The following is a 16,432-nucleotide window of genomic DNA, read 5'->3' as shown; positions in this document are numbered from 1 at the left end:
ATCTGTCCTGTCTATTTTCCCTCAGGGTTGCTTTATGACTGGCTCACTTCCTTTCCCATTTTAGTTTTCCTTTATGATGCAATTCATGGGCAATGCCATCAGATAAAATTTGAATTCTTAACAAGATAGGTCTTTAAAGGAAGACCAACTTTGTCTCCAGTATCTGTCTCCAGTATCTTTACATTCTTTTGGAGTCTTAATTACAAAGTTGGAAAATGGGAGAGAGTACAACAGAACTTGTGCAGTAGTAACCTTGTAAGTTTGCAAAACAATCTGATACAGTATCATTTGAATTCCTCCAGCAATTCTGAAAGATAGTCTTCCTAGCCCTTGTCTTCTTCTTTTTACCCATAAGGCAATTTCAGACAGACTAAGGGTCTTGCTAGCCAAGTAACTAGTGGCCAAGTCAGAATGTGAATTCCATAGCCACACTTTCATTATTGTCTGATGCTCCTCCGATTCAGTTCAACAATAATGCATTATATGCTCGCTCTGCACAAGATTTATGATTTAGTAACAGTATCTAAAGCTCTTTAAAGCTCAGTATACATCCATGTTACCTTAGCGGTTTGGGGAAATTCTAAAGAGCAAACACCCCCTTCTGAATACCTGGATGTAATTGATCAACTTTAATTAAGTGCCTGTTATTTGCCAGGCACCATGCAAGCTCCGGGGACGCAAAAAGAGTCAAACCTACCCTCAAGGAGTTTGCAGAGATGGGGAAGACAACAGCAAACATAGTAAGCAAGCTACACGCAAGAGAAATTTTTACTAAATATTTTTAAACGCCAGGGAGAGGAACTCTGCAGTTTATGTAACTTCCCCTTTCTTGTCCTCAGTTTCTCCACCTGCCAAAGTTATAAACTCCCAGCAGTAAGGCCTTGGGAAGTGTGTATTTCTCAGAACGTTGTAGGCGGCATGGGAAAGTTTATCCCTTCCCCCCAGCAAATGATTTTTTATTTTCTAATCACTCTAACGTTCCCCGAGACACGTGATAGGCGCAGGCGCTTTGCTTATTCAATACTTTTACCCTCCCAGACCTCGGTTTTCCTTATCTTTAAAATGAAAGGGATTGAACTGAGTCCTATATCCAGACGGTGGTGGAGTGATCGGCGTCTGCAAGATGAGGGGTTTAAAAACCGACCCCCGTTCCAGCTTCTGCTATTTATTTAAGTTCATGGAGCCCCGGTATGCTGTTATTTTTCCTTTGGGGGCTCAGTAGGCGCTGGGAAGACAGTAAGCGGCTAATAAGGCATTCAGCACGTGGATGCGCGAATGCTGTCCGCCCAGTGACCGAGAGTAACCCGGCCCCACCCCCATCCCCCAATTCCTGACTGGGCGGAAGGCTATTGCAGAATGCCCGCTAGTAACCCCGGCCCATTCACCTTTGCCGAGGAAGTAGCGGGGGGAGCGCCGTGGCCTCGGGGCGGGGCGGGGTGGGGGCGGGCCGGTAGCCAGGCGGGCGGGGCGGCCACTGATTGGTGGAAGAGAATCACCTCATGTTCCAGTCGTGATTCACTATTCCAGGGTTCACTTCCTCCCGGAGGGAGCTGGAGAGCCTGGAGAGGGGGGAGGAAGAGAGGAGGTGAGGGGCGGGGTTATGGGGAGGGGGAGGAGCGTGGGGCGGGGTCACAGAAGGAGGTTGGAAAGTAGGAGGAGACAGAGGAAAAAAATGCCTTAAAAAAAAACCGACCCAGATGACAGTCATACTCTGTAGCTTATCTTTTAGCGGGGTGTGTACGCGCGCGCGCGCAGCCGGAGCGGGGGACGCCGCGGCCACGCTGCGGGGTGCCGGGGCCAGGGACTCGGGGCGAGCGGGCAGGCCGGGGGCGCGCGGCGCGGGGGTGGGGGAGGGGCGCCGTGATGGACTGCACTTTTGAAGGTATCACTCTCTCCCTCCCTCTCCTCCCTCCCTCCCCCCGCTCCCCAGGAGCCGGGGACCCCGTACTCCACGGAACCTCCATTTTCTCAGGACTTCGTCCCTGCAAGCTGGGGCAGCTAAGGAAGGGGTGACGGAGCATGCACCTCCTTCACTCGCCCATCATTCCCCTACCCCAGTAAAATAAAGCCGGGGATGAGGAATAGCTGCCCCTTGGTTCCTTCTCTCCCCCAAAATCTCCTCTGATTTGAGGAGAGTGGTCGATTTAGTCCTTCTGGCAGGGGAAGCGGATGGTGATCGGGTCCCATGGCAGGGTCCCCAGGAGCCCCGGAGACTAGGGATTCCCGGAACTGAGTTTGCTTTGCAGATGCATTTTCTTTCTGCACCTGTCATCCCCATACCCTTACACTCCCGTCCTTCTGCTCTGTGCAGGTGGGCCCTTTTGGTTGTTGCTCTCCTTCCTCTGATGGGGGTCACATGGGAGAACGGCTTTTAGATCTCTTGGCTAGGAGTAAGCACTCACGGGGTGCAGAGTCTGCTTAAGAAATGCTGCTTTATTCAGTTTTGAGGTTCTCTGTTGGGGAAGCTGTGGGGCTTGGTTTTCCCAACGGCACTGCCTCATGTGTTTAGGGAATTGGGGAGCTTGCATGCGTTCACCCTAGTTTTGCGGATGAGGTCCTTGAGGAAAAAGGACAAAGACAGAACTTTTCAGCTTTCTTGGGGGACAGGATGCAGGACAGCTTTAGTGAAAGCTTTGGGTTTACTTACGAGAATTTCACTCAACACCAGGGGATACTTAGAGAGGCCATTACCCTCCAGAACTGGTCAGGCAAGGGTATCAGTAAGCATTGCCAGGCTGCAGGACTTTTTAACCAACCCTTTCCCTGACCTCATCTGGGTCGGACCAGGATTTTTAAAAATTCCTTCCTATCGTCAAATAAATCAATATTCTTTTCTATTAAGCATCGGTGTACAAAACACTGGTGTTTCAGATTGACCTGGGGATAGCTGATATTGGATGAGCTATTGGGGGAAGTCGAGGATAGGTTGCAAGGAGGGAGAGAATGTTTTCTGGGAACACGCAAGTACTTTTTGCCTAGTAAGAGAATTCTCCATGGAGAATTAGGGTAGAGCCTTGGCCCAGCTGGCTTCAGATTCAGAGTAGGTAAGAGTTTTGCCAGAGGCTCCCTGTTGCACAAATAAAGAGATATTCTCAGCCAGCTGGAAGAGATGCCCTTTCCTTCACCCTAACCATACACAAGGAGGAAGGGAAAGTGGAGGGAGAAATAAGCAGTTGAGTCTTAGATTTATGAAACAATCAGGAGAGAGAAAGAGCAAACAATACGTTTGGGGAGGGAATAAAGAAAATTCAGGTTTCCTACCGTCTCAGAGCTGTCTTTCAGAAGAATGCTTGAGATTCACTGTTGTGTTAACTTACACTATTCCCCCCTTGGGCTGAGAGCTAAGAAACCTGGATCCTAATCCTACCACTTGTGGTCTGGAGCAAGTCAGTCTTCCTCTTTTGTAAGTCAGTTTCCTCATTTGTAAAATAGCAATAGCTATCTCTGGCCCACTTCTCTCTCAGCTCTTGTAAGAATCAGGTAAGGTAATGAATGCAAAAATGTATTAATTAAGGAATAAGATATATAAGATATAGCTAGCAAAGTGTTACTTCTTTTGAATTAATTGAAGCTGAAAAGTCTTCCAGATCACGCTGCCACTAGAAAGCCAGCATAGTTAGGTGTGGAGATGTCCATACCTAGGTCACTAGTTGGACATTTAGACATGACAGCCCACTTTCTGTGGTGAAAACCAAATCGGTGTTGGCCTTTCTCCTCCTGACTTAACTCTGTTTCTTGTTGGTGCTACTGGGCTGTTTCCAAATGAAACTGTTCTTGACCTAAACTGAAAACGTAGAATAGGGAGCAAATAATGGCTCGTCTACTTTTAGACTAACATAGCTTTTTAAATCTATACAAGTTATCCACCTCTTCCCCTCTACTATCCTAAAGTCCTTTGAATAATAAAAATACCTTACTCTATGAGGCTTTGGAAGCTAAAGGTACTTTACATTTTATTCTTCTTGAAGCAGTTGGAAGCTAGGTAAGGAGAGAATAGCTTTTCTCATTTTGCCATTTGTGAGGCAAAATAAGGATCAGAGAAGTTAAACATTGTGTCTAAGATCATATGGCAAGAAGTTGTAGAGGTGGGATTTGAAGACCTTCAGTTTTACTACTCCACCACACCAGAAACAGGGTTAATCCTGGGCTGTCTCTATAACACTCAGCAGGAGTTCAATGACTTGCCTCCTAGCTGTAGACCCCTTGTCCTTAAAGTAAAGTAAAAAATAATTTGTGTCTGCAGAGTTTTGGATTTAGTAGTAAGTAGGGAAGGAAATAGTAACCCAAGAATCAGTTTGTTTCCTTTTCCAGGTAGAAACTGTATCTGCCCTGGGGAGGCAGCACTTCTGCATTAAAAGACTCAGGAAAGTTTTGTGAGAGATATCTTAGGGAAGGTTAGAACCCTTAAGTGTTGAGGGCACTCAGGTGTGATAAGAGAACCTTGAGGGTTCTTGAGCTCAAAACTGGGGACAAGAGTAAACTCAGATTGAAATCAAGGAAAGAATGAAAATATCAGGAAGATGATCCCTTTGTCTGCTAGCTAAGCCAGTGAATTTTTTTCCTTGCAAATATGAAATTTCATAGCCAGCGCATGTTATATATGCATTTTTCTTTCTTTCTTTCTTTTTTTTTTTTAAAGGTAATTGGGGTTAAATGACTTGTCCAGAGTCACATAGCTGGTGTCTGGGGCTAGATTTGAATTTAGGTCCTCCTGACCCCAGGGCAGGTGCTCTATGCAGAGCACCACCTGTCACCTAAGCAAGGACTTAAAAAACCATGGTCTAAGCTGGACCAACAAAGGGCTGTTGCTGTTGACCTGTTGCTGGGTTGACAACATTAAATAATTAGATCATTAAGGAAGTCTGAAAGACCTAATTCACGGAATCTACTTTCTTATCCTTGCTCTGGCTCTAAATAAATTGTGCAGTCTTCGATGGGCCACCTATTCTCTCTATGCCTCAGTTTCCAATTCTGTAAAATTAACCTCTCATTCTGTGATTTTAATAGAAAATGTGTTCATGAATTTATACCAAGTAGGGGAAATAGAAGAAAACATTTCAAGGAATAGTTGCAGAAATATAATTTAAGCTAGTACTGGAAGATTTTAGAGCAGAGGCGGGAACAAGCATTTATTAATGATCTGCTGTGTGTCAGACACTCTGCCAATATTGTCATTTGGTCCTCATAACATCCCTAGGAGGTTATGATCCCCCGTTTTACAGAGGGGGAAACTGAGGCAATTAGCAGTTAAATTCCTTGGTCAGCATCACATAGTAAGTGTGGCAACCCTTAAACCTATATTTTCCTGGCTTCAGTTCCAGTACTTTTCTCCCTTCCAAATAGCAGACCTGGAAGAAATTAATTAGTCTTCATTGTGCTTTGTCATTTAAGGGTTGTCTTAGTTATTAAAAGGTTAATTAGCTGGTTTGTCCTGTGCCCAAAGCCAACTGTGCCAGAAGATTTTACCTCAGGCCTTCCTGACTGAGACCCTTTGTCCATTATTAAAGATTGTTTCTCAGCGATGTAAATAGACTTAAAATGTGTGATGCAACAGCATATTTTGTGGCTGGAGAAAAGAAAAAGACTTTCTGGGAGATTAGGGTATGGCTTTGAAGGAGTTGAGATTTCAGTCCTGCTTAAAATAAAGGAAGGACTAGAGTTGGGCATCATTGGCAGTGATGGGTCAAGTGGGCCTTGGGATGTGATAGCAAGAGACATGAGAAACTGAGGTTGGTGAGGGCAGGAGTTGTACTTTTAACCAGAGCCCTTGACACTCACTCTGGGTAGAAGAAAAAATATCAGCATTATCAGAGACTCTGCCAACTGGCAAAACTCAGGAGATAGCACCCCACCCCCTTTTCTTTTCCTGAGGGAGAAAGAAATCTATTAGCACCTCCCAAGGGAGGCAACAGAAGGGGGGAAAAAAACAACCCAAAACCTTAGAGTAAACTTAGAAGATTGAGCTTCTAGTCCCAGTGCTGCCTTTAAGCTTTGTGATTTTGGTCAAATTGATTGCTCTTAACTCATCTGTGAAATGGGTGGGTTGTGACTGGGTAATTTCTAAGGTTCCTATTAGACTTTTTCAAATTGCATTTAGTTCTAGGCAGTCAAGAAGCACTATACTTGGCTCTTTTAAGGTTGTCTAGAAGCTTCCCACATACTTTATGAACCTGTTTGTATTTCTCTTCTCTCTTCTTTCTTCTTCCCTCCCCCTTTTCTCTCTTTTTTTGTCTCTGCCTTTCCTTCTGATTCTCTCCATCTCAGTCTCTTTCCTTCTCTCTGCCGCTCCCTTACTCTCTCTTTGAATTCAGCTCTCAGTCTCACTTCTGTTCTACTCTTTTCTCTCCATTTCTATTATTTCTCTCTTCCTCTCTTTCTTGTTCCTTTCACCCTCTTTTCCTATATCAATTCTCTCTCTTCCCTCTCACTTCACTCTCTCTCTCTCTCTCTCTTTCTGTCTTTTCCTCCTTCCCTCTCTCTATCTCTATATTTTTATCATCTCCTCCCCCTCCCCCCATCTTAAAGATTGCCTGCTCTTTTGGGGAGGGGGAAAGAAGAGGGTGAGAGAAAACATTTGGAACTCAGAATCTTGCAAAAATAAATACTGAAAACTATCTTCACATGAAATTGGAAAGAAATAAAATACTATTAAATGGGAGGTGGTGGGGAGAGGGAAGGAGACTTGAGACCTGGCTTCAGCTCTGTCACGAACTCCATTTATGACCTTGGACAAATTGCTTTGCCCATTTCCTCATCTGTCCAAAGGAGAGATTGAACTAAATCCTTTGTTTGTGTTATTTCTTCTTCCTATGTTTCCCATAAACCATCACTTTCTCTGTCCCACCTTCTTTTTTTTCTATCTCATTCTTTGTCCCTCTTTTTCTTTCCTTCACCTTCACCATCCCTTTTCCCCATCTATTTCTCTTCTCTATTTGCTTTTCTCTTATTTTCTTTCTTTCCTGCCAAAGCTAACCAGTATCCACTATACATGCTATTTTTCAAGCTATTGGCTTGGGGCCTTTTTAGAGCTCTTTTCTTCTCATTTAAGGTCAGTGTTTGAAAGGTGAGTTTTTTTGAAGTCTAAGTATTCCTGAAATTTGGCCTGTCCTTTCTACCTCTTCCCCTTCTTCCTTGGGAATCTCATTCCATCTTTGACTCCTTAGGCCCCTGCTCTACAGCCCTTCTAAGGTCGATGTGAAGGGTATTTTGTGAAGAATTCATTACTAGCTAGGTTGCACAATAGACAGTTTACTTTAGTTTAGACCAGACTGCTATGGGAACTAGGGTCCTAGAAGGCCAGAACAGAACTGACCCAGATGTTTGATGGCCTAAATAAATATGGATTCAGATGTTTTGAATTGGATGTATATTCATATGGTTAATTCATTCAGCAAATATCTATTAATGCCGTATTATAAGTATGATCCATTAATCAAAAGTTCTGTATGCTAGCTAGGTGTTGCTGGGGATAGAACTGTGTCTCAAAAGTTTAAGCTTTATTAACTTAAAATGGCACTAAGACATTTGAGACACACCCCATGTGTGACATTTTGCCTGTCCGTTGGAATCTTAGAGTTTAGTTGGTGGATAAAAAAACTTATAATAACTCAACAAGGTGGAATGTCAAAGTATAATGTGAATTTAGAGGAGGGAGAAATCCCTTCTGACTGGAAGCCTCAAGAAAGTCTTTAGAAGATTTGGATTATTTGATCTTTTGAAAGTTTATTCTCTGTATCTCAGGCTTCCTCACTGTAAAATTAAGAGTTTGGGCTAAATGATGTTCAAAATCCCTTTTCTCTCTGTTCCACATGATCTCAGGAGAGGGGACATTTGAACTGAGCCTTGAAGTATTACAATTAAAGTAGAATTAAAGGTGGGGTTGGGGGGGGGGAGAAATAATGTTTTAGATGGGGAAGAGCATGACCAAAAATCAGAAAGATATGAAAGTATGAAGTGTGTTGGATATGGCCAAATTGAGTTTGAATTCAGGGTATGAGCAATAGAGAATAGTGAGAAGCTAAGGACCACATTATGAAGTGATTTGAATGGTGGGAGTTTGGCCTTGATATATGTCGGTAAAAGAGAACCATTGAAGTCTTTGGGACAGATAATGGGAGATAATATGGTCCTCTGATCAAAAGACAGCTGCTTTTGGAAGAACAGCTCAGCCCAGGTTTCTACAGAGATAGGACCTATGATTTCAATGGCTCGGACAATTCCCCTAGTCAGGTCAGCACCTTCTCTTGTGATTTAAGGGAATGAACTAACATGTTGCCAAGTCAGTGATTTCATCCAGGGTCATCCCTGCTACCATATGTCCAGGGCAAGATGTGAGCCCGGCTTTCAAAACTATGTCCCTAGCCATTGGGTCACCTGAACTGAAATGCCCCTTGACAAATACTTGTTGATGACTAATATGTAAATACATTTTTCATGATTGCACATGTATAACCTATATCAAATTGCTTACTGTCTTGGGCCAAAGAAAGGGAGGGAAAATTTTGAAAATCAAAATTTTAGAAAGTGAAAGTTAAAAAATTATCTTTCCATATAATTAGAGGAAAATATTACTTAAAATGCTTGTTAAAAGAGGAAACTTAGAATTATAATCATAGCTAGCATTCATGTAGCAATTTAAATTTTACAAAGTACTTTACAGATATCTCATTCCTCACAACAATTTTGGGAGGTAGGTGATCATCATCTTTTTTTTACACATGAGAAAACTGAGGGAGACAGATGTGACTTGCCCACATAGCTAGTCCAAGGCAGGATTAGAATTCCTGTCTTCCTATTGGACATGTTTAATTTATATTGGATTGCTTGCTGTCTTGGGGGGGGGGGGGAGAGGGGGAGAGGAAAAGGAAGGGAGAAAAATTTGGAACATAACGTTTTGCAAAGGTAAATGTTAAAAAATACCTTTATGGGGATTTTCATCAAGCCATTTTGTCATCTATTTTTCCATTTTTTTTTCTCTTTTATATTGTCTCCCCTCAATTGTTGATAAAATTGATAAAGTGTTTGTCTTTTGTCTAAGAGAGATGGCCAGATTACCATTCTTTTTAATAACCTCTTGATCTTGTAAATAAAATGATTAAATTGCTCAAAATAAAACCTCTTTGCCTATATTTGGGAAAATAAAATGCTATTGAAGAAATATTTGAGGGGGGAAAAAAGAATTCCCATTTTCCTAACTTCAGGTCCAGTGCTCTATCTTTTTCCACCAGTTATCCACCTCAAAAAGTGATAGCGATAGAATAGACAGAAAAGGAAAGGGTTTGGCTTCAAAAACAAGCCAGAGGGATTGGTTGTATGTGCAGGGTGTTGAAGAAGGAAGAGCCAAAGATTATATTGAAGTTTTGGCCCTGGGAGACTGGCAGTATGGGAGGGCTATTAGCAGAAATTGGAAAATCAGGAAGAGGAGTTTTTCTGGGGAAACGATGAATTGGATTATGGGCCTGGAGTTAGGAAGAACTGAATTCTAATCAAGGGATATCCAGTTGGAAATGTCCAGTGAACAAATCCAGGTCTGGGTCAGGAGCTCTAAAGAGACACTCTGACTAGAGAGATAGGTGGGTGACATTGTGTGTCAGTTATATTGGTATGTTTGCATCCCTGTGTTGGTGGGTGCCGGGACATATGTACATGTGTGCTATGAGCATGACCATGTATATGTGTGTGTTACCTGATAATACCTTCTCATTGAAAGTATGGGAACTGTTTTGGCTGCGGGAGGTGGCTAGCTCCCATTTGATTGTTTTTATTTTTTTCCTTCTTTGTTCAGGGGCAATATTCTTGAGTGGAGAGGGAGGTAGGAGGGTGGAACTTGTCACTGTCCTTGATTCATTTTTGGCTTTCTCTTTGCTTCCAGATATGCTTCAGCTGATCAACAACCAGGACAGTGACTTCCCCAGTATCTTTGACTCCAACTATGGCGGGGCTACACCTGCCTTCCAGGATGTCGGCTCTTCTGCAAGTTTGTCTCCACCCCCCAGCTCTCTCAGCTCCACCCTTGACAACTTCTTGGGGAGCACCAAGGTGCCTACCCACATAAAGATGTACCAGCCCCCTCCTCCTCCTCCTCCAATGACCAGCTTCCAGCCTCCCCCACTGATAACAGGGCCTGAGCTCAGCCAAGCCTCATCTGGCATCAAGGAGGAGCCCATGCAGCTCTCCATCCTTCAGCCTTCTCCCCCTCAGTTGCTGTCCCAGCCTGTGCTAGCCCCCCCAGCTCCCCCATCCCAGCCCCAGCTGCAGTCTCAGCAGCCATCCCCGCCCCAGCCCCAGCCCCAGCCACAGCCCCAGCCACAGCCACAGCCACAGCCACAGCCACAATCTCAGCTGCAGCCTCAGCAGGTGCAGCCACCACAGCCACAGCCACAGCCACAGCCACAGGAATTACAGCCACCAGGAGTCATGGTGCCCCAGAGCTTTGCTCCTTCTTCCCAGCCTCAATTTACTTCTCCATCTCTACTAGACTATCAGTGCCAGGGCAACTTCCCAGCAGGTGAGTAGCAGGCTGGGAAGTTTTTGGGGGTAGGGTGGTAAATCAAAGATGTGGGGGCTGTTTACCTCACAGGAAGGACCTTGGAAATGAATTTAGAATATTCCAGGTTACAGGGATTTATCAGGGAGCTGGGCTGGTGGAGCAGTGGACAAAGGGAAGTAGATTGGAAAGAAGGCAGTCCTAATACATAGCCAGAATAGTAGGTGTCCGGAGTAGTGGTGTGAGTTACCCCTGGGAAGACTCCCTATTCAGAAATATCTCCTTCACCAGTGTCTAAAATTTCATCATTAGCCCTTCATTCCTTCAGAATAAGCATTGACCTTTCCTGCTCTTCCAAATTTTAACTGCATTCTAGGGGAGGGATAGTACCTCAGTGACAATGAAGTCATCAGATCCTCAGCAGGTGCAGAATGAGAACTGGGGAAAGAGCCGAGGAGAGAGTCCAGACAGGGGTGGAGACAGAAAAAAGAAATTGGGGATGGAGGGAGTTATACTCCTAATGCCTGTGATGTTTCTTCTGTTTCCAGCTGTTCCTCCTGGCAATGTTCAGCAACCCCTTTCTCCTCAAGGGCCGTTGCCAGTTACCATCCAAACGCAGGTGCAGAATATCTGCCCACAGCAGTTGCTGACTGCACCTGCCCAGGTTGTCTCCTCCCAGATCCAGCAGGTCCCAGTAAGTTTAGCCCTTTTCTCTCTTCTATTGTGCAAATATAGACAGACAGGGTCCCAGAGAGAAGCCGGACTTTGGAGGGAAGACTGTTCCTTGAAGTGGGATCAGGGAACCAGGGAGCTCAGAACCATCCTGGCTTTTGGTGGCACTTGGGAGCAGTTATTGAGAAATGAGAAGGGGTTGCTCTATGTCAGGAAAACAGAGAAGCTGACTCTTCTGTTCTTCCAAAATGCACCCGTCTGGTCTTTCACCTCCCTCTCTGCTATGAAGCTGCCCCGTTGCTTTCCTCTGCCTCTCCCTTCTTAATCCTGGTTCTCCCCACCCCTCAGTAAATCTGAGACTGAAAAACAGTTTGAATGATTATTCTCCTGTGGTTGCTATTTCCACTTAGCCCAGAAACTCTCTAAAAGTCGCATAAATAGAGACTGGTTGACATAGTTAGTAAGCATTTATTAAGTACCATTATATACCAGGCATTATACCAAGCGCGTAATAAATGGATTCCTGGATATAGAGTTAGAAAGAGTGGGTGATTCAAATTTTGTCTCAGATACTTATATGACTCGTGGCAAGATACCCTTGTCAGAGCCTCAGTTTTTTCATCTATAAAGTAGGTATGGCAGTGGCACTTACTTGGATTATTGAGGCTCAAATGAGATTATATAAAGAGCTTTGAAAACTTAAAGGGCTATAGAAATGTCAACTATTAGTAGTATGTAGATAAAAATATGAATTGCTGATGAAGACAATCCATGTATTTCTTCCTATCTGGGAATCTTCTTACAAAAGCACAGAGCTCACAGCTAGCCTTTTTGTTATTACTTCCACATCCCTAGGTTGTCATTGATTTCCAGAAATCCATAGAGTCTTAAGGTTGAAATGAACCTTAAAGACTACCTCATTTATCATTTAATCCCTTAATTTTACAAAGTAGAAAACTGGGATTACATTTTGATAACTTGAAAATTACTTCTTTTGAATTTGAAGGAAAGCTTCTTTATTTTATTTTTTTTATTAAAGCTTTTTATTTACAAAGCATATGCATGGGTAATTTTTTCCAACATTGACCCTTGCATAATCTTTTGTTGCAAATTTTCCTTTCCTTCTCCCTATCCCCTCCCCTATTTCACAGGTAGTCCAATACATGTTAAATATGTTGAAATACATGTTAGAGCCAGTATATGTATACATATTTATACAATTATTTTGTTGTGCAAGAAGAAAGAAAAAGAAAAACTGAGAAAGAAAACACAATGCAAATAACAACAGAGAGTGAGAATGCTATGTTCTGTTCCACACACTGTTCCTATGGTTCTCTCTCTCAGTGTAGATGTCTCTTTTCATCACTGCACAAGTGAAACTGGTTTGAATCATCTTAATATTGAAGAGAGCTACGTCCATCAGAATTGATCGTTGTATAGTCTTGTTGGGTGAATAATGATCTGGTTCTGCTCATTTCATTCAGCATCAGTTCACATAGGTCTCTCCAGACCTTTCTGAAATCATCCTGCTTGTCATTTCTTACCAAACAATAATATTCCATAACATTCATATATCATATTTTATTCAGCCTTTCTCCAATTGATGGACATCTACTCAGTTTCCAGTTTCTTGCTACTACAGAAAGGGCTGCCAAAGCATTTTTGCACATTTAGGTCCCTTTCCCTCCCTTCTTTAGTATCTCTTTGGGGTATAAGCCCAGTAGTAACACTGCTGGGTTAAAGGGTATTCACAGTTTGATAACTTTTTGAGCATAGTTCCAAATTGTTCTCCAGAATGGTTGGATCTGTTCATAACTCCACCAACAATGTATAAGTGTCCCAGTTTTCCCACATCCCCTCCAACATTCATCATTATCTTTTCCTGTCATCTTAGCCAATCTGAGAAGTATGTAGTAGTACCTCAGAGTTGTCTTAATTTGCATTTCTCTGATCAATAGTGATTTGGAACACTCTTTCATCTGACTTACAAATAGTTTCAATTTCTTCATCTGAAAATTGTTCATATCTTTTGACCATTTATCAGTTGGAGAATGGCTTGAACTATTATAAATTTGAGTCAATTCTCTATATATTTTAGATATGAGGCCTTTATCAGATCCTTTGGATGTAAAAAATTTTCCCAGTTTATTGGCAAAGCCTCTTTAAATGTCTGGGACAAACACAAACTTTTAACTGAGACCATGCCTTTATTTTCCCAGCATTTTACAGACTTTCTCATCAAAAGTCTTTTTAAACTAAGGCCATTTACCCACTGGGTGTTTGGGGAATATTGCCTTAGTTGGGGATCCTCAGTCTTGAGTTCCTCTGCCCTAGATGTTTCCCCTAATCATCAGGCCTGTTTTGCTATTTTATCTTCAGACTCCTGCCTGGGACTTTCTTTTGATTCAGAATCCACAGTCCTCCTCCGGACTCATCCTCAGTAGACTGCCTTAGCTATCCATGAACTTCAGGCTGGGCAGGAAAGGTGTAAAGCAACCAGTAATGTCACTTGTTGGGCTGGTGTTGATCAACAAAGCACAGCTAGCTGATGACATTAGTGGAAAGTGGGCAAGGGCTGGATGGCACCCTCCCTCCCTATGTGGTCTCCTCCCTCCCTGCTCCAGTTCTGAATGAGTCATCCCTGCCCTTCATTTTCTCTGAGTGCTAATAATCTCTCTTCACCACAGCTAAGGACTCCAAGGAGTGAAAGTCCCTCCTGGCCATGCTGCTGCTACCTTTTATCTATCTTGTGCCTTCTATTTCCAGGACCCATCAGTACAAACTATATCTAGATAGTCCTGTTTCCAACTGAGGAGGTCTCATTGTTTTAGTCTGACCCTATATAAACAATTCTTCCATCCACTGTTTTGGGTTTTTTTGCTCAGTCCCCTTTCCTGATCCCCCTCTAGTTCTTCCCCTTCAGACAGAAATCCCTATCACTCAGCACACGTCCCTTTAGCTTCCCCAGCCATCAGAGGGAATGATGATGTTTACAGATGATCCTGTGTCTAAGATGTTTGGCGTTCTTATTGTGGGAGAGAGACACTTCTAAGACAAGGTCTTTGCTCTCAGGCAGCACAGAAGGGGGCTTCTGAGAGGTGAATAGTGTCATTTCTCTGGCCATATTAGGGAAAATGGCAGGAGTAGGTTGCTACCCTTTACCCATGTCATTCTGGGGAGTTTTTTTCCTTTTTGTTAAATTCTGAACTTAAAATCAAACCAACCCCCAAATAATCCCAATGCATTTTTGTGTATACAGTACAATATAAAAAAGGATTATATATGGTGAGTTTCTATTTCATACCTTCTATCCTTTTTTGAAGGCATATAATAAACTCCAGTGAGCTTTCTCCCCAGCTGACATAGGGTTTAGTGTAGTGACTGGCAGGGAGAGGAAAGGAACAAGCATTTATTAAGTACCTACTATGTGTCAGGCACTAGATTAAGAGATTTTCAGTGATCTCATTTAATCCTAACAACAACCTTGGGATATAGGTGTGATTATGGTCCATGTTCTACAGTGGAAGAAACTGAGAGAGCCCAAATTGCCCGAGTCACTTAGCTAGTGTGTGATTAAGGTCATATAATATATATGAATGTCCTATGTATGTCTTATAGCATAAGTATTATGTAATAAGTTTTTTGCAAAAAAAAACAAAAACTTAATACTGAGATAGTATACAAATTAAAATTCATTAACTAACTGAACCTTTGTGATGAGGTGCAGGAAGTAGTTTAAGGAGAATATCAGCTTTGGGTGTTGATGGTGGGGTGTAATGCCTTCTTCCTGATGTGTCCATGTGAAAGGAGTATACCATCATTGCTGACTTAACAAGGCCAGTAATTTTGGCTAAATTACTTGGACTCTTCACTTAGATTTTAATATATAGTTCTCAAATAAGCCTGCTAGGGGCATGAGGACAGTGAATAGTAGGAAGTAGAGCAGAGAGGCTAGCTGGCTGACGATGACGAATGGTTGTTCTACGGGTTGACCGCCAATTCAGGCGAGTGTGAGCAGGTTGGTGGTAAGGATTCAGAATCGTGTTTGGGAGACTGGTTGGAACATTGTGCTTCGTTGGTTGGCAGTGTGGAGGAGGGACATGATTAGGAGAACTAGGATTGAGGCTGGCAGGGCCAGTATGCCACCTAGTTTATTGGGGATTGAGAGGAGGATGGCGTGGGCAAATAGAAAGTATCATTCTGGTTTGATATGAGGGGGAATATTTAGGGGGTTGACTAGTGAGAAGTTGTCTGGGTCTTGGATTTGAACTGGATTTGAACCAGGTCTTCCTGGCTTCGGGTCTAGCACTTTAACCATTGTACCACCCAGCTGTTCTAGGGTTCTAGATAATTTCTTGAGTTTCTTTGAATGCTAACCTTGTATAAATCCTTATGAAATGTGTGAAGACTGAGCAAGGTGGGCTTTTAGGAGAGAAAACATCTCTGAGGCCCTTAGCTAAGCTTTTCCATAGATGTGTCTAATACTTTTGCCTGGTATTCAACATGAAAAAAGGGAACTTTTCAGGCTCCATGGAGCTAGTTTAAAACTTGGAGCAGAAGAATACCATTGCAATGAGATGGTTCTGGTTGTAGGAGTATCCTAGTTTATTAGGTTAGATGGTTTACGCCAACAAATATTTTTTAAAAATTGAAGTTTTTTCAATGAACTAAAATCTGTTTTCTCCCCTTCCCCCTCCCCACCATTTAAAAACAAAAACAAAATAAATCCTTGATCCAGCAAAACAAATTCCTGCATTGGCCACATCCCAAAAATGTCTCATTCTGTTCTTTGCATCCATCACCTCTCTGGCAGGAGATGGTCGACATTTTTTATTATCTGTCCTCTGGAATGGTGAATGGTCCTTACAGTGATCAGAATTCTTAAGTCTTTCAAAGCTGTTTGTTTTAACAGTCCTAAATAACAAGCATTTATTAAGCACTTATGGTGTGCTGGGCCCTGTGGTAAGGGCTGAAAGAAAGCCAAAACGGATGAGTCAGAAAATAAGCTTGAGAGGGAGGGGAGAGGCTTCAGAATGACTTGGGAGCCGCTGACACTTCTCCCACCCTTACTGCCCAGGTCCTGCTCCAGCCTCACTTCATCAAGGCTGATTCCCTGGTTCTGACAACTGTGAAGGCTGATGTGGGCACAGGAGTGAAGACCTCGGGGATCAACTCTTTGGCCACCACCACAGCAGTGCAGTCGGCCCCCCTTCAGGTCCCGGTACGATGGGCCGCAGGGGTGGGACTCAGGGTGGGACTCAGGGAGACGGGACT

At 43.1% G+C, this 16,432-nt stretch overlaps 1 protein-coding gene across 3 annotated transcripts in view; it reads left to right on the top strand.

Moving 5' to 3' along the window:
- SREBF1 (sterol regulatory element binding transcription factor 1) overlaps window positions 1–16,432 on the top strand; it is a 61,210-nt gene that overhangs the window by 27,012 nt on the left and 17,766 nt on the right. Inside the window, exons 1-4 of one of the 3 annotated variants that reach the window (XM_031938475.1) lie at window positions 1,168–1,188; window positions 9,872–10,507; window positions 11,035–11,180; window positions 16,236–16,379. In XM_031938475.1, coding sequence (XP_031794335.1) covers window positions 9,874–10,507; window positions 11,035–11,180; window positions 16,236–16,379 — 924 coding nt within the window. In that variant the 5' untranslated portion in view covers window positions 1,168–1,188; window positions 9,872–9,873. Of the gene's footprint in view, window positions 1–1,167; window positions 1,189–1,812; window positions 1,883–9,871; window positions 10,508–11,034; window positions 11,181–16,235; window positions 16,380–16,432 lie in introns of those variants that run through there. The other 2 variants (XM_031938467.1, XM_031938464.1) reach the window with 2 other exon arrangements.

Source organism: Sarcophilus harrisii, chromosome 1 (assembly GCF_902635505.1).
Source record: "Sarcophilus harrisii chromosome 1, mSarHar1.11, whole genome shotgun sequence".
Taxonomy (NCBI): Eukaryota; Metazoa; Chordata; class Mammalia; order Dasyuromorphia; family Dasyuridae; genus Sarcophilus; species Sarcophilus harrisii.
This window is presented reverse-complemented; position numbering and strand designations above follow the sequence as displayed.